This window comes from Dermacentor andersoni, chromosome 2 (assembly GCF_023375885.2).
Source record: "Dermacentor andersoni chromosome 2, qqDerAnde1_hic_scaffold, whole genome shotgun sequence".
Classification (NCBI taxonomy): Eukaryota; Metazoa; Arthropoda; class Arachnida; order Ixodida; family Ixodidae; genus Dermacentor; species Dermacentor andersoni.
The window spans coordinates 205,013,593-205,041,061 of NC_092815.1; the positions used below are offsets into that span (position 1 = coordinate 205,013,593).

Below are 27,469 nucleotides of genomic sequence, written 5' to 3' on the forward strand. Positions count from 1 at the left end.
GCTCACAGCACAAGTCCTTGTGCTGTCATTCCAATCCATCTTTCTCATACTGTGTCACAGTTGCGAGAATTTCATAGCAATGAGGTTGACGCGCTACTTTTGAAGAAAGGCCAAAGTGACAAAACATAGCCCAAGAAGAAAAATAGAGCCTGTAGCAGGGTTCTGCCTTATTCCTAAGCACGAAATAAAAGAGTATGTACTTAAGTGACGAGTAGAAACAGCTAAATTGTGAAGTTCAATGATGGCCGCTATTTAGGTCATGCGGAAATTAAGCTTCCTGTTAGAAACACTTATCCACCTGACTGCAGCAAAATGCTGCATGGAAGAAAACCTATTTTCGTGTCATCGAAAAACAAACATTGCAGTTAAGAAACATTGGTCGTAGTCCAGGGACTAAGCATCAGACCAAGGAACGGTTTTCAATGCAGTTGCTCTACCACCGATTAGGAACCTATACTCTTAGAAAAATTTACACCCTTTGGGGCTTATCTTGTCCCACAACAACAATCGTCATCTGTCTTGCCCGCGTTTCCTTTAACGCTGCGAGCCCGGTACTTCCCAGTCACGAACGGCATGCATGTTTCAGTATGACGCAGCATTCTCGACAGGAAAGTATTCCGGGCGAGTATTCAAGAAAGGAAACGCAAGCAAGGCAGATGATGATTATCGTTGTGGGACAAATATACACCCCCAAGGGTGCAACCATTTTAAGGGTGTAGGCAATGTTACACCCTTTGGGGTGTACGCGAGCCACCCAGGAATTATGAAAATCAAAATTCTGGCGCGTAGTTGGATTTGGTGGTGTAGGAGTTGGAGGGAAATTCCACCGCTGGCGCCAGTTGTAGGAGTCGAGGACGGACGTCGGGATGAAACACTTGGGAAGGTTTATTTTACATTATTTACAGTGAGACGTCCATTAACAGTCGTACAGTCATTACGGGCCTGCAGCAACTCGGACGCTGCAGCCCGCGGCAAGAAGTTCGAGAGAGGTGAATCCGGGAATGATCTGGAATCCTCTCGGTCTGCGTCTTTTAAGCCCTTCGATCTCTGGAAGGCGCGTCATGTTCGGCCAATGGGAGAGTCCGCTCAGATGACGCCACCTTCGGCCAATGGTAGGCACCCGTGCGGTGGTGTCACACCCGGCGACTCCCCGCGGTCTTGCCTTGCTGTGGTGCAATGCTCTCTTCAAAAGCGGCCGGTGAGACGCTGCCAGGCCTTCCCGGTACATCACAGCCGTCTTGTTGTCACGGTGCATTACAGCCGTCTGGCTTCGGGACCCAATTTACTTGCAACAATGCCGGGCTATCCCCTCGCTTTCTGGAAGAGTCAAGCATTGAATAGCCCAACCGGCGGCGTACGAAGTGGGGGCCCTCAACTTGTTTGCCCGTGCGCGCCTCTGCGCTTCTCAATTAGCTGTGGTGCGATTCGATGTGGTCTGGGAACTCGAAGGGGGCTCAGGAAACAGCCCCATATCTAACAGCTCGTCCTCGCCCCGGATGTTCTGAATGGCCGGTGAACTCAATTCGCTGGCCATGAGGAACGCTGAGAGAACCTGCCGGGTATCGGTGTCGAGCCTCGTTTGACGAACTTCGGGATCCTGGGCCCTGGAGAACATACGTCAAACAAACAAAACAACACAGCGCTGCACCACGCGTAAGCGCAGGCTCTTCATCCCTGACTCGCCAGGCTATTACTGAGTCAAAATCAACCCTGATCTTTTGTTTCCCCAATTTTGACAAAGCAGTTCCAACCACCCTTCCAAACAGCTATCCATTTCTCCTCGAATGCCAACAAGACCAGAGTACTATTGTTGTTGCAAAACAAAGGGTCGTTGACGTTGCAAACAACAAATGAAAACAGCCGAACATAACTTAAGTGGCCTAACTACACGAACAGCATGTTTCCAATCTATTGCAGTGGCGTACCTATCGCACGTATTGGTGCCGCTGAACAATCTGGTCAACCTCACAAGTACGTAATCACAAGCGCACTAGCCTTGTGGTCACTAAACAGAACGCGTACTTGCGTTGTAGGCAAACTTTTCATTTACGCTTACTCACGTTTCTTCCCTGAAAGTCCTACAGGACACGTGACTTAAACGAACAATTAAACTTGCGGGACTTACACACTCCGCAGAACCCTTAAAATAATGCGTCTTTTAATAACTCGTTCCACGCATACTTATCAGAGAAGTCAGAATACGGCTGCCCTCAACACACGAGCAACCCAGTCATAAATCTGCTTCCTTCCGTCCACACAGGACACGCGCTAATGGAAATAAGAACGCTTCTCGGTGCAAATCATGCACTCACTGAAAACCCTCGCGGTTAATCTTAGAAAAATAAAAAAACACATAAAAAAGAAGGTTAACTAAAACACACGCGCGTTATGATAGGCCTCTCACCGATAACCTTGACCCTCAGGTTACTCACACACACAAAAAAAAGAAAGCCTATTTACTCATTAACTAACACTCGCGAGACTACATGTTTACACAAACCTCATCTTTCAAATCTCGGAGCTTCTCAAACGAAAACACAAACAAAGCTCAAACCTTACACATTGAAAGAAATCCCAGTCTCAATTCGCGAAAACTTTCCGATGCTCAAAATAAAAAACAAAACACTTCATTTCTACGGAAGCGCTCTTGGCCTCCCTTTCCAAACGCTTATGTCTGACTCATACTTTGAGCCGTACCCGAGGTGGTCGCGGTTTGAAAGCTACTCTGGCTGCCGAGGAACAGCAAAAGGGCTGACTCACTATCAGCTCCCCCAAGACGTTACGGTCTCCTGCCAATTTGCGTCCTGGCGCCCCGCTTTCCTCACAAACTCGATTGACCGCGTCGCTACTCGCCACCTGGTCTCGCCTTGCCACCTTGCGCTGCCTCGTACTGCACGCTGAGCTTTGAAAAGAACTACGGAACGACGAGGAGTTTAACTGCCCCGTGCCCTTTGTCCGCGTCCGTGCAGAACATGCTTCGCGGTCCCCCTTTGACCGGTGGCTCGAACGTTTTGGATGCGTCAACATCGTCCGTAACGACCGCACCTTTTTCCTCGCGCCCTGCCCTTTTGGGTTTCTCGCCATCTTTGGCGGCGCTACATTAGTTACCGTCTTTCGGTCTTTACCGCGCTTCTTTTTACGGCGCTTTCTCTTTGCACTCGCTTTCATGTCGCCTTCTCGTGCTGGCCGGTACACATTTCGTCGGCCCGGATCGGTCTCTTACCCGCACAGTCTGAGTGATTTACATTTAAATCTACTCTCACTTTGCCTCGACTGGCGGACAGCCCAACAGACTCTGGCACAATGCAGCAGGCTTTACTCGAGTTATGCAACTCGCACTCTTGCGAACTGCCCTCTACTGCATTGCCCAGTTCACATTCTGCCCTCTACTGCATTCCCAGAACTATCAAAATGAACACACAACATTTGAGTCTGGCGAATCAAAAGGAAAAAAACCACGCGCTCACTTACGGTTGCAGCACCCTGCCATCTGGTTTATTGGTCCGCTGTTCCCGGTTCCTCCGGACTCCCTGGGTCGAAGGCTCGTTCTTCTTCGTTACTCCCAGTTTCTTCGGACCTCTCTCGACGAAGGCTCTCTCTTCTTCGCTCTTCCCGGTTACTTAGGATCTCTCTCGACGAAGGTTGATCCGTAGCGCTGCCACCAGCTGTTGCATTCAGAGGCGATACCACCGCTGCCACCAGTTGTAGGAGTTGGAGGGAAATTCCACCGCTGGCGCCAGTTGTAGGAGTCGAGGACGGACGTCGGGATAAAACACTTGGGAAGGTTTATTTTACATTATTTACAGTGAGACGTCCATTAACAGTCGTACAGTCATTACGGGCCTGCAGCAACTCGGACGCTGCGGCCCGCGGCAAGAAGTTCGAGAGAGGTGAATCCGGGAATGCTCTGGAATCCTCTCGGTCTGCGTCTTTTAAGCCCTTCGATCTCTGGAAGGCGCGTCATGTTCGGCCAATGGGAGAGCCCGCTCAGATGACGCCACCTTCGGCCAATGGTAGGCACCCGTGCGGTGGTGTCACACCCGGCGGCTCCCCGCGGTCATGCCTTGCTGTGGTGCAATGCTCTCTTCAAAGGCGGCCGGTGAGACGCTGCGAGGCCTTCCCGGTACATCACAGCCGTCTTGTTGTCACGGTGCATTACAGCCGTCTGGCTTCGGGACCCAATTTACTTGCAACAATGCCGGGCTATAACCTCGCTTTCTGGAAGAGTCAAGCATTGAATAGCCCAACCGGCGGCGTACGAAGTGGGGGCCCTCAACTTGTTTGCCCGTGCGCGCCTCTGCGCTTCTCAATTAGCTGTGGTGCGATTCGATGTGGTCTGGGGAACTCGAAGGGGGCTCAGGAAACGGCCCCATATCTAACAGTGGCCAAATCTTGATACAGAACTAGAAGACATGGTACGAGCGTGCGAGGTCTGTCAAAGTGTGCGGAATTCAGCGCAATCAGTACCGGTGCAACCATGGCCAATACCTACAAACACTTGGGAGAGGGTTCATTTAGATTTTGCGGAAGTGAGATCACTGCTGCTGATGGTAGACGCAAACTCAAAATGGCTCAAGGTAAGAGTAATGCACGGCACATCAGCCTTGGCCACGGTGGAAGCGGTAAGGACCAGCTTTGCGGCGTATGGCCTGCCCAGTGTCGTCGTGACCGACAACGGTCCACAATTTAGATCCAGGGAATTTCAACACTTGGAACAAAACGATGGTCACTTTTCACGCAACCGTATCATCCCCAGTCAAATGGTGCAGTGGAAAGGTTGGTGCCGACCATGAAGACGGGGGATCTTGAAATTACAGGTAGACGAGAGCTCGTCGGATCCGGTCATTACAGCGCTGCATTGATAATTTCTTGTTTTCATATAGGACGACGCCGCACTCGTCCACAAAATCAGCGCCAGTGAGTTGTTTCTCGGACGAAAAGTCAAAACCAGACTGTCCATGCTGAAACTGTGCATGATGAAAGTGTGGAAAAACAGAAGTCAAAAAAAAAAAAGAAGCTCACGGCAGCTGCAAGGGGCAACAGCCGGGACTTTATGCAAGGTGAAGAGGTATATGTCCGTACTGTTCGCAACGAATGGGTGAATTGGTGGCCAGGGAAAATTGTAAAGAAGGTGTCAAAAGTGACATTCCTGGTACGCTTAGGTGCGGTTCTTAGGTACTGCCATGCCAATCACTTGAGATGTAAAGTGGAATCGCCAACGGCTCCCTGGTGCGAAATAACGCTGTCGGAGAATGCAGATACCCAAAGCGAGGTACTCCTGAAATTTTACCGAGGGAGGGGGCATTAGAAGCAGTCATGTCCACTCAGCAGGCGGTGCCATTAGCAGAGGGCCAAGCAACCGAACAAACTACCCCACAGCAGCCGGTTGGACCAGTGCCCCTGTGGTGATCCACTAGGATCCGGCGAGTGCCCGAAAGGTACGGGTACCAGTACCCAAATAAAGGGAAGGTGCTGTATCTTGTAACCAGCAGGGGGCCATGCTTGTGGGCACTCCAGTGCCACCAGTACAGTATAAATAGCCTACCCAAGCAGGGGGGCGTCTTGAGTTATGTGATGTACCGGCCAGTCGTCAATAAACCTCTTGCGCAACTGTTGTCTCTTTAATAGCTCCATTCATGCTTTTAATAAACGTTTCATAGCGTACTATGTAATGACAGAAACTTGCCATAATTAAGAATGTTAGGAGGTGAATGTCACTTTATAACTGCGATAATGGCTGCTCATTATTCAATAACTATTTAATATTCCATTCGATTCACTTGTGGCACTATTCGGTAGTCTCAAAAATCACTATTTGTACATTCACAGTAAGCAGCACCCGTGAAAACACCTATTTGTGACCTGCCCTGTATTTAGGATTATTTAGCTGATTCTAACGTTTTTTTTTCTTAAAAGGGGGCAATCTGTACATTAAAGATACGAAACTGCATTTGGGATGTTAGTAATAGCCCTGCTGTTGAAGCCAGTTCAATTTCCATTGTACTCACAATATGACAACAGGGCAAGCTTTGTCCGGGCCACTGTGCTGTAGGTAGGTGATGTTGATGCACCACATTTATTATGAAAGTCTGCTTGAAAGATTCATTTTCTGTGGTAAGCTAGCAGCAGTCTTGTGTGGGTCAAAATAAGTACTGCCCTGAGAGTCTAGGCATGGGCCCTATCTAATTCGTGATTTGAGCACGAACTGAATGCAGGACATGTGGCTTACAGTGATTAGGTGATACTGCCTCAGAATGACGATGATCAGCATATTGTTTTTTCAATTATACAAGATAAACTCTGCAGGTTGCACTGTTTTATAATGCAACAATCAAGAACCACCCCATGCTACATTTTTCTCATAATAAACTTCGGTCCATGTTAGATTTGAGTACACATTGTTTCATACATTAGAACCCACAATAAGGCTGCCGAATAGGGCAGTTTCTCCCCATTCTTTCAATTGGAGCCACAAGATAATTGGAACAATTCTGTCGGCCCTGCTGAAGTCACATTTAACTTATGCCGACTGCATCCATGCGAGGTCAAGTTGATTGACAACTCAAAGCACTGAAAGCGCAAACAAATGAGTGAGTCAAGGAAGTTTTGCCTACATCCACGAGGTAGGGGAAAAAGATTAATAAAGAGTAGCACAGTGTTCTCCTCCTCTGGAATTTATTTTGCATCTCTGTACTGGAATCACTCAGACTCATCACTGCTCTTGTGTTTCTTCTTCTTCTTCTTTTTCTTCTTCTCTGCCTTGGAGGGGGTCTAAGGAAAAAGGAAATGGAAAGCATTGTCAGATCTTTGAACACTGGCTGAGGTGTGTCAAGTACTACTAATACACACCAGCCACAAACACCAGCAGGAACCATCGACCAGACCGCAGTTTCCATGGCCACAGATGCTTCCAACACTTGGACAGTGCTTCCCAAACAAGGTTGCCATTCAAGGAAACTGTGTCCACGTGTCATGTGGTGGTCGCTTCTCGAGGACATTAGGGAAGGTCTGAGCTGTTTTGTCCTGTCTCTTCTTTTTTTCTCATGTTTGTATGTGCTGCCGTAGACAGTTCTACGAAGAATGCATGACCGAGTAGCCCGCCAGCAAACATTATTGTAGAGAAATAAAGCTTTGCTTTAGTAAAACAATTATGTGCTTGAAGGCAGGTATTTGTTATAGTTAGGATATTTTGGTAGCATTTGTTGTTTAATTTTTCACCTCCCCTGGGTAGCGGTAGGTGGTGTGTTAGGAAGGAAAAAAAAAAAAGAATGCGAAAGAAAGCTTCATTTAAAAACAAGATGTATGTCACAGAGACAGAAATACACACTAAGGCATCGTAGCCCCTTTATGCAACTTACAACGTTTTGCAAGAACTACTCAGTGCTTAACTTTTGTACTATGCATAGCATATAAAAATGTTTCGCGATATAATCTGCATCTTCACCAGTTCTTAAAGAATTCTAGGACTGCACCTATATACATAATGTATTAAAAAATGTTAGAACTCTCTATAAGAATTCTTCCCCCCCCCCCCCCTAAATCAGGGGCATTCAGTTTTCTAGGAGGTGTAAAAGCCCTGCTGAACATGATAATGGCTTGATTATTGACAGATAGTATTTAGTGTCCTAAAGCAACGCAAGGGCTACAACAGACATTGTCCTATTGATATTGACCATGTGGGCTTTAATTTTATTGCATGCAGTCAATGTTCGGTACTAGTCTACAAGCCTTTTTACGGTGACCAATGGGAGGGGGGTCGAACCTCTGACCTTGTGCCCAGCAGCACTGCCACAGTCACCGAGGCAGTGTGGAAAGTATGAAGACAGACAAAACAGCTCCAGGCACAAAGGCTGGTTGTGCAGTCACTCTCACCTGTTCCTCAACTTCGCTGCCACTCTCCTTTGCATGACTGGCATGTGCATCTCCCGAGCCATCTTCAACTGTGCTGTGCTTCCGCTGCAACGTGGAGTCACAGTGCAACCTTACACCACTACACTACAGTGAAACCTCGTTATTACAAACACCACATTACCACATTTTTCAGGATAATGAACATTTCAGAAATAACGTTGGGACTTGTTATAGTTTGAATATAAAAGTGTTTGAGAACTACGAACTTCATAAATACCGAGCTTTTCAGAATAACCATCATTATTCAGTTTCCGTGTCATGTGCCCTTGGTACAACGAATTCTTATTCTGAACTCTGCGAATTCTTAGCTCTCACAGTATCCTTCATGGCAACACCCTACAAACATCAGCCTCTTCTTTTTGTGTCCATTACATGCACAGAGAAATGTAACCTTCATGCCCACAGGTAATGCCATACAGCCTGCCCTTTCGGAATGGTGTCGTATACATGTGCTTGTGTTTGGAAAAAGTGGCAAGCTGATGCAAGTCTCGTGCAAACATCGCGGTGTGCTGCGCCCTGTGGATGACTGAGCAGCTCAGTCTCCACTTCATTTGCACCCCATTTTATAAAAACCTTTCTGGATGCCATGGAGTTTAAATTGACGAGACTGTCGAACCCACTTACAACGATCCCAGATATAACGGCCACATTTCAGTGCACTTATGGTGTTCTGACTCCGCCTATTGAAACTGTTTCTAGATACAGTTGATCCTGGATATACTGAAATCAAAGGGGATTGCCAAATACTAGTTAGATATATGAATAATTCGAAATTTGAAGCATGCCTATGTATCTCAAAACAATGCAGGTCGCGGAACCTGCAGGTTTCCCAAGACCGTGACAAGTGGGAACTTACTGATTTGCCCACAATATTGTCACATGGTAGTTACGGTTGAGGGCAACCTGTGCCCACAAAAACAGGTGACACTCAAAGCTCAATGAAAGCGGCGAACACAGTCGGCGATCGTTGAAAATATGATCAGCAGGTCAAGCTCGTCGGCTTTTACACATCAGTCATCGAATGTTCCATAGTAATTGCTGGGATCCGCGTGTCTCAAGGGCAGACGTGGGTCTTGAAATTACAAAAAATTGCAAAAATGTTGATTTTTGGAAAAGTGCATTTTCGCTACGTTTATACATTCAAGAATCCCTCCGCGAAATCTAGAACCTAAATTTACTCGGAAAATAATAGAAAAGCACACTTATACGGTACAGGGTGGCCGCAGGATGAGCAAAACATTGCCAAAAATGTTAGAACTTCGCGCAGTCGTCATTTGCGAACGCAGTGGCCAGCGGGCACCATTTTGAGCTTGTTTGGAAGCTGCTTTCTTTGTGTGTATTTTGCGCCGGTTCAAAATAGCATAGGTGAGGGGGAACCAAGGCTATCGCGTCATTCCTGAAGGATGCGCCCACACTGCTGATTGGTCAAAGCACAAATGCCCCTCCTGCGCCTCGCTCCTATTGGTCTGGCGCCGTTTGGGTGCCAATTCTCGCATGCCCGAAAGGCTGGTCGTTCTCGTGTACGCTGCGTGTTTCTGTGGTTTTATTGTGCCGCTGTGAACGTTTGTTCAGCCGCTCGCTTCTCCACAACGTTCGATAAGGTGTCTTTTTCGCCGCTCGAATGGCTGGAGGAGATCATCGTCTGAAGACTACTATGTGTCAAGCGTTCGGCAAGGTGCGAAGACGGCCGTGGAATGCACGACAGAAGACGGATCAGCCTGTCATGCACCCGGAGTTGCCGGTTGCTGGTCTGCCTGAAGATTCTGCCGAGTCGAGTACCGAGCTGCAACTCGGTACGTCTAGCATCAACACTTCATCCACCCACGCCTCGCGTGTTGGCACAGACCGTGTAGATACCGTTTTCTTCACGACCGAAGAAAGTAGGAAGCGCGCAGCAATCGCTGATAAGGCAAAAACACGCCTGGCATTGCAGTCTGCAACAGAGCGATAGTTTGAGCTGCTGAGTGTTGACACAAAAGAGGACATCAACAAAAGCGGAACGGAATTTGCGATCGTGGATTTTTCTGTGGTACAAGACTTTTTTGGACTTATGCCGCGTCCCATGTGCGGCAAGAAAACGCTCATGCTTTCGAAGGGCCCCGCCAAAGAGTACGGGCTCTGTGCCAAGCTTGTGCTGGAGTGCTCCACGTGTGGCATGCGCGAAAGGATCGTCGGAGGATGAAAAGTATCGTCGGAGGCTTCACATGTCCAACAAGGATCACACAAACAGAAATGCTTTGACAAACAAGCTTGCAAAGAGGTACAAGCCAGCAACGGATGGTGGTGGTGGTGAATTGTAGCAACAGGCGAGCTTAGCCTGGCAATCAAGGCTGGCAATTGCTCCGCCCAAACGTCTCTTACAATACCGCTGAAGGGTTTCACCATATGTCCATCAAACCAGTCTCTCTTAAGAATTCGATAAGGAGACGTGAAGTTTCTTTGCGGGCTATAACTGATTCCTCAGGAAATACAAGGTGGTGCAGGCACGCATGCAGAAGGTCCATTTTTTGCAGATGTCTCCTGTCTCATTGCATGCCGTACAGTTCGGAGAAATGATTCGCCTGCCTACAGTCCTGGGCTTTTATAGGTCTAAGTGTGACCTGTGTTGAATGCACAATTGTGTGAGTGTGCAAGAGATATAATTTTTTTTTAAAATTTGAATTCTGGGATTTTGTGTTCCAAAACCATGATAAGATTCTGGATTAATTTTCACCACTTGGGAAGCGCTACAACACAAGCACTTGAACTTTTTTTGCATTTCGGCTCCATTGAAATGTGGTGACCACCACTGGGATTTGATTCAGATTTTTTGTTGTAGCCATAAACTTTGTGAAAAAGGCATTTTGTTGTAGCCATGAATTCTTTGCAACTTTATTTGCACAGCAATGCCATTTGTGTGCCTTCTGTTCAACAAGGAACTAAAATAGGAATGTGAAGCTCGTGGTGCTAGCTTTCTGGCATTGCTTTCAAACTATGCATGATGTTGCAACCAATATCTCAGTGTTATTTTTGCACAATGCCCATATATATGTCATAAACTTGCTGCTGAAAGACAGGGCTACATAGTGATGCAATTAATAATGCCATATTGTTAGGCCATTCAAAGTTACAGCGAACTGAAAGTTCAAACTCATTTTTCTCAGCTTCATGTTGTTGGACACCACACGCTGCCTTACGGGGGATCTTCATATGTTCTTTCTAAGTACCAGCAAAATGTTTGGTATCAATATACTTGTGCCGAATGGATCTAGTCGGTGATGCTATTTACAGTCGCCGACCTTTTATTTGGAACTCATGGGGACTGCGGAAATGTCCAAATAAACAGGTGTACGAAAAAGCAGATTAAGAAAACAAAAATGAAATCCTTTATTTCTACGCACTTATTTGGGCTCGGCAGTAGGCTTGGAAAAATCGTGAATGCGCCGTTGCACGCTGTTTCGTTTATGCACAAACAGATAAGCCTCAATCTCGGAGAGGGTCGTACAGTCACTATAGGCGGTTGAAAGCACAGTCACTGCTTGTACACGCTCCGCATGCGACGGCAGCGTAGCACATGGTGCGTCATCTTCCGACTCGGAGTAATCGTCCGATGGTGCAGCAGAAACCTGACGAATGATCTTGCCGGCGTCGAGTTCTGCGCATGTCAGTACAGCAGTGTCAGCACATGTGAAACTGTCAAATGATACGGTGTCCGGAATTGCAATGCAACCACTGCACGGGTCTCGGCAGAACATTTTCCGCATCAGTAAGGAGCACATCGGAAGGTGACAAATCTTAGGCCTCCTGGCACCCGCTTGCCGGCATTCCTCAGCGCAGTCTGCGGGGGCACTGTCGGTGCCACTAGATACTTGATGCGATGTTTCCGTATGCCGCGTTGGATGTCACCAACTCGACACAGCACACAAAGCAAACACCACCATGCCGACACCAGTCACACAAACGAAAAACGTGGCGTACTCGCAGCGTTGGACATGAAGAAACAAACCAGCTGCTGGATTGTCTTGACATGGCTTACTAAGCTGAAACCGGAACTGCTGTAGAGCCACTCTATCGAACCAGGCAGAAACAATGATGATGAGCGGGGATTTGCAGTAGCGCCAGTTCGTGGGGCAGCAAGGAGGCTCCGTTCAAAACAAAAATGGCGTTCAGCAAGTTGAACCATGCACCGGTCAGAGTCGGTGCATGGTGCTCTCGATCGAGTTGGCTCAAGGAGTGTCCGAAAAATCAGACGAGAGGTTGCAAGGTGTCCGAACCTTCGGCAGTTGTTATACATTATGGTCTATGGGGAGAATGGCAGTGCCGCAAAGCAGACTGAATAATCGAGCATGTCCGAATTTTTGGAGTCCGGAAAATCAGTCGGCGACTGTATTTATGTCTGATGTTGTCGGCTAAATTTTAATTGCCACTAAATACAAATGAAAATTAGCAAAAATATTGCAATTATGTTTACATCTGTCTTTTTGCATTATAAGTGTACTGAGAACAATAAAAATAGCATCACCGGCTAAAGCTACTCTCTGGTGTTTTGGCCGTATACTTTGTTTTTGCTTTTGACAAAGTTAAGTTTTTGAAAAGTCCCGTAGGAAATTGACTGAATTTCTGTATTAAATACTTTGCATCATTTGTTCTAATGCAGATATACAAAATCTAATTAGATTTTTGCAATCAGCAGAAAAAACTGAACAATACTGTTAAATATCATCCAGTTCACACTAAAATTAACAAAATTGGTTTTGGAACCCATGTCTCCCCTTAAAGTTGTATATTATTCGTGTCGCGTACACATGCAACCAGATTACACAAGGTTCGTTCACAGACAGCGGATGGAACCGTCGATAACATTCCAGAAACTTATGATACATGCAGGTGCATCCTGCGCTGTGCGATGACATTTGTTAGGTGGTGAAACATGGTTGCCTGATACAGATAAACAAGCAGACGCGTCAATACCCCCCTCTTAAAGAGCATCCACCCGATGCTGCAAACAAAGGAAAGCAATAAACAAAACACTCGCAGCAAAGAAACAACAAACTAAGGAACTTCGTCAGCGTGCGTAATAGGGCTGAAGACGCACCACGTGGACAACTTCAGATCCTGTGAATGCGAAATGCCGTCCGGCACGACCCCATAGTCCAGTTCGCCAATATGTCGGATGATCTTGTAGGGTCCGAAATAGCATCACAATAGTTTCTCACTGAGTCCTCGTCAACGTATCAGGGTCCAAACATGGTCGCCGGGCTGGTACTTGATGTAGCGCCGTCGGAGGTTGTAATCTTTGCTGTCAGTACACTTCTGATTCTTGATCCGTAAACAGGTGAGCTGTCGGGGTTCTTCGGCGCGCTGGAGATAGGTGGCGACGTCAAGATTCTCTTTGTCGGTGACATGTGGCAGCATGGCGTTGAGAATAATTGTTGGGTTCCTGCCGTAAACCAGCTTGAACGGCGTAATCTGTGTTGTTTCTTGCACCGCCGTGTTGTAAGCAAAGGTTACGTACGGCAGGACGGCACCCCAGGTCTTGTGTTGCAGTTAGGTCTTGGCGTTAGATCACGGTTGCGTCGCATTGACCTGTGGCTGGTACGTGGCATCGTCAGGTCATCTTTCGTCGGAGTGTTCTTTGCTTCCAGACTTCGTAGGGACAGCGGCGTGTCGTTGTTACGTCGTCGAGATAGTCTCTTCGGTGTCTTCGTTGGCGGCGGAGGATCTTCCGTCAGTTCGACGAACAGCAATCGCACCTCCATCGGTTGCTGCTTTTAGTTTTCCGGATATGGGCTCGCAGCACAGTGTACTAGAATACTTTCCAGTAGCACGACCGCGCTTCTCCGCTGACCCGCGCGGTGGCACCTGAAGCGGCGGTGCTACAATTGACTGCTCTTGAAAGCTCGCCCTGGTTCGCCTCTGCAGCGTATGTGGCACACAAAAATAGAAAGCATATTTGGTTATGTACAGCCGCTGTTCTAACGTAATTTAGCTTAGGTTTGCAATTATTTTTTGGGTACTTTATGTGCGCAGAGGTGTTTGAGCTGGCCGTATGATTTCGGGCGCTTACAAAGCAAAACCAGTAGAAGACGAAGGACAGTCGATGCGCTGCAATTTTTTTATTTTTCACGCTTGGTCGCCAACTCGGGCTTCATGGCAATTCAGGAAGAATTTGGCAGTACTAAATTTTACGAAGCAATACTTATTCGCGCGACCAAACATTCGCATGATGTTCGCGATTGCAAAAGACACCTTCTTTACAGTATCTGCTAGGGTGCACATGCGCAGAAATCCGGCCGATTAAGGCGGATTAATGTTTACACGAGAAGGCACTTCATTTTAAAGCACGTGCTACAGAAGACGGAATATGACGAGCAGAAGGAAAGAAGGAAGAACAACTTCGAAACTGCTTTCTCTGTCCCATACAACTTTATTGCAGGCGCTCTGAAATACAGTCGAACCCGGATATATCGAACCCACATATATCGAATTATTGTCTGTATCGAACTCGCAAATTATCCCCTTGAAAATTCTGTGTTAAAGTATAGCAATCCGTACGTTTATATCGAACGATATTGTTACCCGCCATTGGATATATAGAACGCCGCGTGATCTCGGCACTCGCTGCACCCGCGAGCTCCGCGCCTCCCACGAAATGCTCGGAAAATGTGAGAGCGAGAGGGAGGGAGGCTCGGACTGTACTCCCGCTGCGCACGCTCTCCGACTTGCGGAACTGCTTTTTTTTTTCTCTCTCTCTCAATGTCTCTCATCCTTCCCCCGCGTAACCATAGTGATCGACTCGGAAAAGAGGAAAGAAGGCGCCGGCGGCCTCCTCCTTTTGCCTTTATTTTTCTTGTTGCTTTTTCCCGAGTTTTGCTCAGCCAACCACAGCTCGCGCCTTTCGTACGTCGCTGTCGCCCTCGGAGGTGACCATCGCGAGCGGTTTGTTGGCGTAGGCTGCGCACGTGAATTCTTGTGTTTTGTGCGCGTTCTTGTGTTTCGTGTTCATTATTGTTTTGCGTGAGTCTCACGACACGTGTGACTGGATCGTGGTGAGCTGAAGCGGAAGCAATGGCCACAGCAAGCACAAGCAGCGTCAAGAAGCGCAAGAACCTGGACTTTGCGACAAAGCTGAAAGCCATTCAGCGTGTTGAGGCGGGCGAGAAAAGTGCGACGGTGGCAGACGACTTCGGGATTCCTCGGAGCACTCTAAGCAGCTTGTTAAAAAACAAGGCTGACATAAAGTCGAAAGCGGCGGAGCAACGAACGTCGGGAGCTTGTGTGCGCGCTCCTGCCCACGAGAAAGTTGAAAAAGGCCCTCTATGCGTGGTTTTTAGAGGTGCGGGCTAAAAACATTCCGGTGGATGGCCCAATGCTAATGGCTAAAGCTAAATGGTCTGCCGCTGCACTCGGTGATGACAACTTCGCCGACAATACAGGGTGGCTGCAGAGGTTTAAGAACCGCCATAAGATAGTTGGCAAAATCATTTCTGGGGAAAGCGGAGCCGTCATCAGCCAGGATAATCAGCAGTGGATTTCGAACAAATGGCCGGAAATTTGCGCGAAGTTTTCACCCGCGGAAGTCTTCAACGCCGACGAGACCGGGTTGTTTTGGCAGATGCTGCCAAGCAAGACGCTCGACGTCCGGGGCAGCACGTGTCACGGGGGCAAGATGAGCAAAGTCCGCGTGAGCGTTCTGCTCGCTGCAAACATGGATGGCTCTCAAAAGCTCCAGCCCTTTGTGATCGGCAAAGCAAGGGCACCGCGCTGCTTCAAAAACTGTAAGCAGCTCCCCGTTCGCTACGCCTTCAATAAGAAGGCGTGGATGACGCGTCAGCTGTTTATAGAATGGCTGCAAGCGTGGGACGCTGAACTGGGCAAGTCGGGGCGTCACGCTTGCCTTCTCGTCGACAATTGCTCGGCCCATCACACCACCCGCGAGCTCAAAAACATTGCGCTCAAGTTTCTGCCGGCAAACACGACAGCGAAGTTGCAGCCGCTCGACCAGGGCATCATTAAGTCGTTCAAAGTCGGCTACAGGAAGCGACTCATTGATAGGCTTTTGGTGAACCTCCGCATGGGCACCGAGCTTAAGGTTGACCTGCTGGAGGCCATTCAAATGATGACGGGCGCCTGGAGAGACGTGAAGCAGGATACCGTGGCCAACTGCTTCCGGAAGGCAGGCCTCGTGACGGCCAAACTTCCCGAAACCTGCGAAGACGGCGACGGCGACAACGAGTGCATGGACGACGCGTTTCGCGAGTTGTCGTCCCTTTTCCCGGCTGCCGTTCCAGCCGAAGTGTCTGCTGACGATTTTGTGAACGTTGACAGCAATGTTCAGGCTGTTGCGAGCCTCGCCGACGAGGACATTGTAGCTGCAGTCGCAGGGACCCAGGCCTACAGCTCGAGTGGCGACGAAGATCGTCCGGACGAGGGGGCGGCTACACGCTCGTACTCCGCCGCTGAAGTGGCGGCCGCGTTCAGCTTGATTCGCCGTTGTTGCGGCGACATGGAAGGAACCGGGCTTTCGCACCTGAACAGCCTCGATAAGATCGAGGCTGGCGTCTTTAATAGACCTCAGACTCTGCCCAGGCGGCGCTGCGGAAAAACGCGTCATCAGCGCCCCCATCGCAGCCTTGGCGCTAACTGAGTAGTGCAAGGAGAGCTGTCCGCAAGCGAAGGTGCATAGGCCACAATGGATCCTTCTCTTTCGTTTGTGTTGAGGCGCGGTTTCCTAACAATCAAGGACCTGGAAAGCTTCTTCCGCCCATCCGCGCTTCGGAAAGGAAGCTCAACAGGGCGAAGTACGTGTACAATATAAAATAAAGTCTCAAGTGTTATTTCGGCGTGCTGCAACTCGCAAGTACAGAGAGCATCAGGTTTGTCTATAGGCATATCAGCATAAAAATTTAAGCATTTCAAATTGGTTCATATTGAATATGTCCTGAACAAAAGACTTATATGTCTCCTATATTTTTATGTATTTTATCGTAATGTTTTATGTCGCAATTATTTACAGAGAGTAAATCCTTTCATAGCCTTTTCCAGGGCAGCAAACAGAAAACGTTTTCCAAGGCAGCAAACAGCGTGCCATCATAACGAAAGTAAGCTTCCTACAGTGCCTACGCGCTGCATCTTTCTTTCTCGCAGGAGCTACAGCATCGCTCAGTACCTTAATTTGAACTTTTCGCAGACGCTTCGAGCAACAAGCGCGCACAAATGAATGTAAATAAACGCGACATTTTTTTTTCTTTCCACACGTGCGTTACTTCGCAATTACTCATCCAGTGCTCCTACAGCAACTTTATTGCGCACATTTGAAAAACGCAGTCGAGCAGGCTCAGCACATCGCGAAGCGTGCTTGTTGTATCGGCGCAGGACATACAATATACCGAAAGTAGAAATGATCTCGCGATACAATGATGCTCTAGAACAGGATTTTGAATTCATAAACGAACCAAAATGTTTGGTTAAGCTGAACTGCCAAATCTCTCCATTCCACTTGTTGAGTCAAGCGGAGGCGCACGTTTGTTTAAAGGTGGAGATATCGATGTCACATAAGCCGGATGGTTCGCAACGTTGTTTTTTCTGTTACCAACGAATTCGCGGCTGCAGATTCTTGAGTTTTCGCTTGGTCACCACGGTCCTCCGTCAGGGCTACGCAACACAATTGCAGAAGAACAATATTGTCGCACTTTCTCATGCGAGCCGCTGTGTTGTGGGGAATGCAAGTAATACGATTACCCAACAGGTTGAACAGCCCGTATCCAGCGCTCTCTCCTTTCCCCTTCATACGATCGCGATGCAAATCGGTAAAACTGAACGTTGTTGTTCCGCCCTTCATGTTCACGGCAATTTACAACACAACAGTAGCGTCGATTGCAGCGTTTTTTCGTAGCGCCGCGAGCTATCGCGGTTGCCGTCATTTCCACCATCAGTCTGAAGAGTGAGCCAGCAAGCGCTTTATGGCAGTTCAGCGGCGCGTCCGACTAGCGTAGAAATTCATAGCTCTCTGTCTGGGTGTTAAATGCGCAAAACACTCGCAATATGTACCAGAATCTAGTTAAATCGTCGTTTTGCAGTCGCTAGCTGCATAGGCAACTTAGCAAGGGAGTCGAGCTTCGCACTACTCAATTACTGCCTCTTCGCAACGGCAGGTGGTGCCACGCGTCTTGCAAAACTCCAGAGTCTGACGTCCATTTCATTTGCAAGGCGAAGAAGCAGACCAACATAAGCGATTTTTTTTCACGCAAATAAAGCATGATGTTGCGTCGTGTGTGCGGAAATAGTTGTCATTCTTGAATGCGCCGATCGGTAAGTCATCGTCCGCCACAGGTAGTCTCTGGGCCTGTATGTTTTTATATCGAATTTTTAATATATCGAATTAATTCGTGATCCCCTTCGAGTTCGATATATCCGTGTTCGACTGTACTAGCACAAGAATAATCCTGAGAGCTTTAATGCACTTAACAAGCAGTGTAGAAATTGAGCTAAGTCAGTCTGCTTAGCTTCAGGTGCTGTGCTGCCTTTCTTTTTGACAGAATATGTGCTTTGTTCAAGCCTCTGATAAAAAAATGGAGCCGTACGGTGACATAAAAGCTGACTATGCGAGTAGGCAGGCTCTCTGCATGAGCTCTGCATCCCACCTTCAAGGGAGCGGCTCAATGAATCATGTGCAGGATGTCCATTACAGTTTCTCGATGAACTTTTTTGCGCTAAATCAATTCATAAAAATGTCTTCAAGCTTTGTGATAAAACGGAACAGTTCCACCGAGGGGCAAAGCAAACTTCCTTCATCATTTCACATTTCACATCAGTTCACATACCGCGTAGTCTGTAATTAGCGGCTTGTCGGCTCTATGTAGGTTTCTCTCCCACGTGCACCTCCGTTCCGGGTCTGCAGGTGCCTTGAATAGCGACAGCTTCTTTGCACTGTTAGTTCGGACGTATCCTGTGCTACACCCTGGAGTGTAGCAGTGGTTGAGGCGTTGCTTTGCACTCATTGATGCAAGTAGCCGCATTCACATGAGAACTTTTGCGAAACACAACAGCACACAACAAAAAGCCGCAACCAAAACACATCACTGAAATGCAATGGTCGTGCGTGCCCAGACCGGTCACCTCCAAGAGCGGTCGACGGCAGCACTATCGCTTCGTGTGCCACTGTGGGTGACACGCGCCACAAAGCGCGGCCCCCGCCGCTCATTGCACTGAATTGCTTCTAGTTCACTGTACTCGGAGAGTGGCCCCAGGCTGGGGCAGTGTATGGACGGCGCTGCGGCAACAGGGAGCGGCCTGCAGCTCCCCAAGCTGTGGACGCAGCACGTTGACGGCGAACCCCTGGAGTCCCAAGTCGCGGTATGGGCATCGGCAGTACACATGGCCGGCTTCTCCGCTGTGATAGCAAAGCGGGTGGTGGTTGGAGGATCGCCAGATGTTCGTCTTCCTCGTGCAGCTGCACTGGACGATGGGTGGGTGTGCTGGTGGCGGTGAATGACGGAATGGTGGCATTACAGGGCCCTGGCGCGATCATGCAGGGGGACCTTGACGGCGGGCGGCGGCGCCATAGGTCATCGTTTCCGGCTGGGGCTGTGGCGATGACGGTTGCACTTTAGTAACCCGAAGTGATTGCTGAACCTCCTCTCTGACGATGTCGGCGATTGAGGCCACTTGAGGCTGCGACCTAGGGAAGAGATTCTGCAGTTCCTTGCGAACGACCGCTCTGATGGTCTTTCACATGCCTTCACTGCCGAATGATTGAACATCAGTGTAGTTCCGGCAATTATACTGCCTTGTCTGCATATCGAGCGTCTTTTCAATGGTTGTTGCTTCGGAACCAAATTCAGCAACAGTCCTGGGCAGGTTATACGCAACCCGCCCAGGACTGTTCCTGAATTTCGAGGCTTTTCTTTCGAGGAACCCATAGGGGTTTCCTTTGCAGCAATTGCTACGATTGGGTGGATGTCTCATTTTCCCTTAATGAATTACTTCTCTCCACTTTCCGGGTATCCGCAGAATTATTACGTCACACTCTTGCCTTTGCTTCAAGTTGTTGACAAATTCGACTTCGCCCTGCGATCTCCTAGCTGCCTGATTAGCTCAGATGGTAGAGAGGCTGTCCAGGAAAGGCGGTGGTCCCGGGTTTGTGTCCGACGACCAAGACGAATTTTTCTTCAACTGTGAGGCTTTTCTTTATAGGAACCCGTATGGGTTTCCTTTGTAGCAATTGCTACGATTGGGTGGATGTCTCATTTTCTCTTAATTAATTCATTTTTTCGGACTGCCTGATTTTTCGTATGTCTTCGCGGCCCTAGGGAGTCCGAAAAATCGGGCGTTGAGTGTATGTCACAAGCTGTCGAATAAAAAATGGCGGCTTCACTTGCCGTTTCGAAATGACAGGTGATCAGAAGCAGGCGCCATGTTGAAATAGTTATGCAATGCCACATGTCATCGTTTAGACAGACGTTTCTAACAGAAACTTACGGCTAGTTGCGAGAACGCACCAGGAACAAAAATGGCACTGAAAATCTGGGTTTTGGACCAACGCACTGTCGAATTTTAAGTGCTGGCGCCAGCTTCAGTGTGGCTAATTTTTGGGTGTTCTTAAGCACTAGTCTAAATATAACCAACTATGGCATGACTACTTTTCACAGAACTGAGTTCATTATAAACGGGTTCTACTGTACACTCAAGAATCGAACCCAACTGTTAGAGGATTTAGTACTCAATTCAAGGTCAACAGATGAGTGCAGTCAATGACCAATAATATGGACATGGCCGACTATTTGAACAGCTTCATCGCACGATACCACTCACAGCTTAGATGCAATCTGTAAGGATGACTGAGGTCTGGAATCTTTACAGCACCTACATGATAATTTCGACTGTGCCAACCCGACCTCGTGCTATTTCATACACCACCAGGAGATTATCATTTGATGCACCCATTGACCTTACTTTCGTCTATCTGTAGGGGCAGAATGAGAGTGGTAGACTAGGTTGCTTGCAGAATGCGTTGACAAGCTTTTCTGCCTACCTAGGTATATTCAACATCACTACAGCGAGACAATCATAATAATAAGATAATTTTCTGGCAAATCCAATATCTCAGACCTATGAAAGTTTGCAGTTTTAGGCGGTCCCTGCCAAGTCCAAAATGCTGATTGGCAACTATGGTTATACACTTCCATTTTCTTTAGAATGCCTTTTAATTTCAACATGATGGTAACATTAACTAACTGTACATGTCCCACTGATCTCATAGTAATGGGGGTAGTATTTTCTGTCAGTCAAGGACATTGCCAAATAATGCCACGAATGTCTAACATGCACTGGGTTTAGCCAATTTAGCCAATTAGCCAATTCTGAACGGGTAGATGGATTTCACATTTGCTGATTCACTTAATAATGAGAAGGGCCAGAGCAACAAATCACATGCAAGCGATGCTTTGCATGGTGAGCAAGAGTTCAAGCGTGTGCGTAAGCAAGCTGAATGAAATGCACTCTCACCTTCTTGCTGCTATCATGGCCACTACCCGCTCTGTAAAGAAAGAAAACAACACACTGTACACTAAGTGTCAGTGTTCATAGAAGGAACAAACATCCACAAGCAAAAAACGCCCCGCATAATTTCATTTTGGCCTTTCAGAACTACCCTAAAAACAGACTAAAATCTGACCCCCCCCGCCAAAAAAAAGAAAGCATCCCTGTATACTGCAACTAAAAGCCACTTTTGGCACCTTTAACACTGCAGTGGACACTCATTGTGAATTCTGCTGCCGTAAGAGATTCAGTAAGGTCTCTGACAGATCATAATTTCCGACTGATTTCTCAGACCAGAAGAGGAGAACCACAGAAATGTCAAGAAAACACACTTATTAAAAGCCAATGATCTGCAAAATTAATTTCACATGGTAGGGGCCCTCTTGCTTAATCTTCCACAAAACTGCAAGCAAAGTCTTTCTAATGAGAACTGTAATAAACACTAGACTGTTCTGAATATCCTAAAACGCCTGCCCCAAAACACAAGGAATATAGCTGTACAGCACAGTCCACTTATAACTAAGCGTGTGCGAATATTAGAAAAGTTCAGATATTACTGGATATTATATTTTTAATATTCGTATTCGATGCAAAAAATTATTAAAAAATGTTTAAATATATGGTTGAATGATGGTTGGATACGAATATTCTAATCAAATTGAATATATTGCTGGCTGTGCGGGAGCAAACACGGTTCTTAGCATTCGTTTCCATCTGATCTAAGAATTTTGTGACGATTTCGTGCTGCTAGCTAAATTTCGCCTATAAAGCAAGCTTAGCCACCAAACGCCTGGACTTTGCAGGAAAGCCAGCCTCTACGTAGCAAGAGGCATGAGTTTGCGGTCAGAGAGCGTACACTTTTTCTTTCTTTTTTGTTTCTGCAGCGCCACCCTTAATTCTGAGCTTATTGCTTGACTGCAAGTGCGATGAGTGATGACTGCCACAGGGTCAAATACCTCCGAGTTAACGGGCATTTGATACATACAGTACAGTAACGCACAGGCTGGCGAGGTCAGCTAGTGGGAATTAATAAACTTTCCAAGTTAACATGAGCCAAACACACAGTGTTTACATATAACGGCTTACTAGTCTAGTTTTTTTAACATTGACAATGCAATTGCAATGTTCCAACATAATAAATTAACCCAACTTTTGAATAAGTGCATGTGCACACCATTATTCTACATTTGAAAATTTTTATATTTGCACAGCCCTATTTATAACGATACCACATACAGTTGAATCCACTTATTAGGATACCACTTTTAACAATATATCAATTATAACAATGAGAAGCTGCTGCACCATGAACTTTTGTGTGTTTTCCATGTGTGCCTGGAGCCGCAAGAGCTAATTAGAAGCTCCGGAGGAGCTTTCTAATAAAAAACACGTGTTCAACTTTAAGGCCTGTTTTCTCGGAATGGATTTTTTCGCTAGTAGTGGTGCGGGGAAGGCGATATCTCAAGAACCGCTCTTCAGATTTGTATGCGGCTTTTTTTATTCTGTTCCTGAATGACTTTGCCAGGGGGTAACAGGCTTCTTTTTTTGAAAGCTGGTGCAGTTAAATTATAATAAACAATTAATTTTAATGAATGTGGTCATTACTGGCTACATCAAATTCAAAGTTGTCTTAAAATTTTTTAGAGGGGAAATTAAAGAAAAGGGCTCTTTAGCCCCCTGGGATATCTATCAAGGGATCATCACAGTGAATTTCAGCTTCCTACGATGTCCTGGCATTTCTCTAGGCTCTTCCTCAGGCATATACATGAATCACCTAGTTAGACCTCAATAACTCTGGAACTAATACATATATCTTCATGAAACTTTGCAGTTCCTCATAGTTCGGTGGTGTGAACGTACCCTGAAAGTTTCATCTGGATATCTTAAAAAATAAAAAATTCGGTCTCCAGGGTAGCCTCCCCCCTTAATGTCGGCCCCTTAGCAGCAAGGTCGCACTCTGCTGCCAAACATAGTTACTCAAAAAGGTAAGTCAATGATTGCTCCCAGACGGCAGGGGAGCTTTTATAACTCTGGAACAAATTTATTTCCTGCTTCCCTTGTCCCGACCGAGAGCTACGCTGGGCCAAGCTGCTCGAAGAAGGCACGATGTCGTCAATACAGTATGCTCCTCTTGCAGTGGGGACATCCTATGTCTTGCATTGTTGAGTTTTATCTCTGAGGAGCTACTACATGTCACTGATATTCTGTACAGGAAGAGCAAAAATTGAAATCAAATTTTACTTTACATACAAATTGAGCTGGAAGGACATTAGGAAAAAAAGCTGTTGCAGCAGCTTGGCTAATAATGCCTGTCGTGCTTGTATTCTGTACAGTACTTCTGTTCGAAAGAGCATGACTCATAATTGTTGGCATGCACCACACAATCATAGAAATTGCCGTAAAGTACATGTGTGGCCTGCAAGGTACCAACGTGCACAACCATGTGATCTTCAAATCCTACACAGTCAATCAGTCATGCATTAGGCTGCTTACTTTTGGACTACCGAAACATCGCCTTGAGTGCCCAGTTACAGTGGTTCAGCCTCTAGCGACTAGTACATGCCTTATTCAAAGAATTTCCATTCCCTGAACTATACTGTACACAGGGTTCGTACACAATATTTCGCTGAAAATTCAAGGACATTTCAAGGATTTCAAGGATGCAAAAAGGCAGAATTCAAGGAGTGTTAGCATAATTTTATTTCCTCACATGACTTAGGAAAGGAGCCCTATTTTCGCATTAATTTCTCTTTCAAGAGCTGTTATCTCCGCTTCTTTTTCTTTGGTTGGCTGTTCGACGGAAACTGTTGGCCTTGACAAGACAAGTCAGGTCATTTTTTGCTTCGGCGTCTTCCGAAAAGCGATCCGCTGACTCCTGCAAGCACTTAAGAGTTTTTTTGAGCTTTGTCTTCTTCTCTTGCATGCTCTGTAGCTCTAGCTCGAGTTCTTTTCTCTTCAAGGTTACCTGCTGTGCTACAGCTTGCTTCTTCTGTTCGTCCATGTATAACGCATACCTATGCCTGGCTTGGCGCACTGATGACTTCAATTCTTTCGACAGCGGAACGTTAAGCAGCCCACCGTGGGTTTTCACGGCCTCGCAGATGACTCGTTGTGAGATATACGAGAGCTCTGCCATATTTTCGACCGCGATCTGCTTGTTTACACTGAAACCTCTTTCTACTGACGCCTGCCCATGGCTAAGCAAGAGAAGGACCTTCAGTACTTCCCACAACATCGAGAACGCTGGGTCATGCTTCAAAAGGCGCACGAAGAGAACGTCAAGGCGTTCCTGGTCTCTTTCATAGTTTTGCAGTTCATGCCGTTTTTCTTGGCAGAACTGAATGTACTGTGCACACACAATATCCCTCTTGTGCTCAGAAAGAAGCTTGCTGTCAATTAAACAGTTAAGAACAACTTTCAGCTTCCCAAGGCACATTTCTGTCTTTGACATCTCTCTGGGGTCGAAACATGACAACCCTCGAACCAGAGGGTACCTAATAGGACTTCTCTCCACGATTTTCAGGATCATGTTCACAATGAACTTCCGACACTCACCCCTAAATTCAAAGACACACTTGGTACTCGCTTTTCCGCTCTTTAAGATCTTCTCAGCCACTCGTCCAACGTCCACCTTCTCAAGTGACGTGTAATTGGCAGTATCATGAACATCAATTCGCAGCAGTTTCGTGATGCTCGTGGCTTCTGTCAACACCGAGCGCTTCATGAACCTTGCAAGGAGGCTCCTCAAGACAGTTTCAAGCTCTTTCGCTAAAAAAAATGTCCTTGGAGAATCACTCTGAAAAACAGTCAAGAAAGGCTGCACAACCATTGCAACGTTTAGGGAAAAGTTCAGTTTCGCAAGTGCAAGCTGGTCCTTTAGAAAATCACTGACGTTCTCATACACTCTACATTTCGGCAAGGGTAGCCTATGGTCGCTCACTGCTTCGGTGTAGTGCCTCAAATGCTCCCACATAGCCAGGGCTCTCTCCAGCACTGGCACGTTCTCGATCCAACGGTGGGGTACGAAAGGAAGTGGAAACAGCTTGCTCCTTGTTTCTTCAACAAAATCTTCACGGCGGGCCGGTGCATCATGGAAGAGTGAGAATAAGCTCGACAGAAAGGTGTCGACTGGCCAGCTCGTCGCATGCATTCCTGCTTTGTAAGCATTATGCACTGTGTGCAAGCCACATGAACCAATATCCAAGCACTGAACTTGAAAGTCATTCTTCATGTGCTGCTGCAACTTGTTGAAAAGACTCCAGTTGACATTCGGGCCGTCCATCGAGAGCTGCACAATCCTGCTCAGGGGAAAAGACTCGAGTGTTTCCGTCAATTTCTGCATAAGGTCGTCCGCTGTGCTGTGACCAATGAATGTCGAAGTCAGGTATCTGGTTGTCACCTCACAGTTGTTCCACAATCTGACGTGAACATCAAGTTGTTTTCTTTGCAGGTATTCATTCAAGGTTTCGTCAAAAAGCACAACAAAATTGTCAGACTTCTCCACCATTTGTTGTACCTGCGAAGTGAAAAATGGGCGTAGACCGTGGCACGCGACGTACGCGCATTTTTTCTCGGAGCAAGTGAAGCTTCTCGCGACCTCGCTATCCGGAAACATCTTTTGGAATAGCTGAGAAATGGATCCACTGGAGCTGTAGGAGTAGTGTGACGACACAACTTTCATCGTCCACAAAATCTCGGCTTCGATCACGGAATCATGCTTTCTGCAGTCTTCGTCAAGTGTCGCAGCCCGAGAGGAAGTTGCCGTGGTTTCACGCTTACAAGGAGCCGCGGACGTCAGATTTCCAGCTTGCACGAAACTTGCGACGGATGAGCAGCCCTCACCTGCTGCAGTTTTGGATCGGTGCTTCGCGCCTTTCTGGTGGCTCTTCAAGGCTGATTCCCCCATCGTTGCAATGTCGACCGTCTTCTGACATATTGCGCACTTTGCTCGATAAGGATCGCTTGGTTCCGGTCTTACCCAGTGACGATAGTCCGTATGTTGCAGCCACGCAGACTGAAACTTGCACTTCCCGCCTGGCATCTTGTCAAAGCAAACACACAAAGCAAACGCGAACTTCACTGAAATGGCGCGCACGAGGCCGACAGACGATCCAACTATAGCGCCTAAAAGAGCACTCACTAGTGCGCCGAGCGCGGGTGCCGCGGTAGCACCGAGAGTGACGCCTGCCGCCGCCGGCCGCTTGGTGCGCTGCACTACGAGACTGTGCCGAACCATGCTGAGGCTTGGGCGGACTTCAGGCGAGACACGACGCGAGCCTCCCCATTTGCCCGGCGATCTGCCTCTGTTATGTTCTTGTCTCAATCCGCGATACATTCGGGGTCTGTGGACGCGCTGGGTAATGAGAGGAGCCGTTTCTTTCCACGTCTCTGTCTGGGAAATCGCAGTTTCGCGACCTGTCTAAAGTTTCTTTTGACAGACGAGCGCACACATAGACGCAAAACACCCACTCACAAGAAGAAATGACTGCAACGAAAGCAGCAGCAAGGCGCGAACTGAACTACGCATTGCAATCAACGCATCGCAAACGAACGCCAGTCGAACTCCCCACGGTTTAGCATGGTGCCGACAGGCATCGCCGTCTGGTGGCCCGCGGCGGCAGGAATCACTGCCCGTGCCAACGTCGCGCGTTGCAGACGCTTGGTGGACGGTGCACTAGAGTATATTCTAGGCATTATAACCGACCGAGCGATATGCCTCGCATTGGATTGGATTCGATTTCCGATGCATATTAGTTGCCAGACGACGTAGGGGCTGCGGGATTTAAAACCGAAACTTCTTGATGTTGCCCTTTAGTCAACACAGCTTGTTTACATGGGCATTGGTAAGCGAAAGGGCCTTTAAAATCAGCGTGACTTGCAGAGGTACGTCGTTAATTTTCTCTATCTGAACAAATCCCACGGGATTTTCAAGGATTACAAGGAGCTCACGGGTATTCAAGTAGTTTCAAGGGCCCTTGAACTTATACTGTCAATATCAAGGATATTCAAGGGTTTCAAGGGGCTGTGCGAACCCTGTGTA

At 47.4% G+C, this 27,469-nt stretch overlaps 1 protein-coding gene and 1 pseudogene across 1 annotated transcript in view; both read right to left on the bottom strand.

Annotated features, from left to right (window-relative positions):
* Positions 1-6,658: 6,658 nt before the first annotated feature.
* Positions 6,659-27,469, bottom strand: part of Nop60B (dyskerin pseudouridine synthase 1 Nop60B) — a 74,929-nt gene continuing 54,118 nt past the window's right edge. The window contains exons 12-14 of the mRNA XM_050186997.2: positions 21,397-21,427; positions 7,873-7,956; positions 6,659-6,771 (exon numbers count right to left, since the gene is read on the bottom strand). Coding sequence (XP_050042954.1) covers positions 6,700-6,771; positions 7,873-7,956; positions 21,397-21,427 — 187 coding nt within the window. The 3' untranslated portion in view covers positions 6,659-6,699. The remainder of the gene's footprint in view (positions 6,772-7,872; positions 7,957-21,396; positions 21,428-27,469) is intronic.
* LOC140216185 (uncharacterized) lies at positions 23,827-26,665 on the bottom strand (annotated as a pseudogene).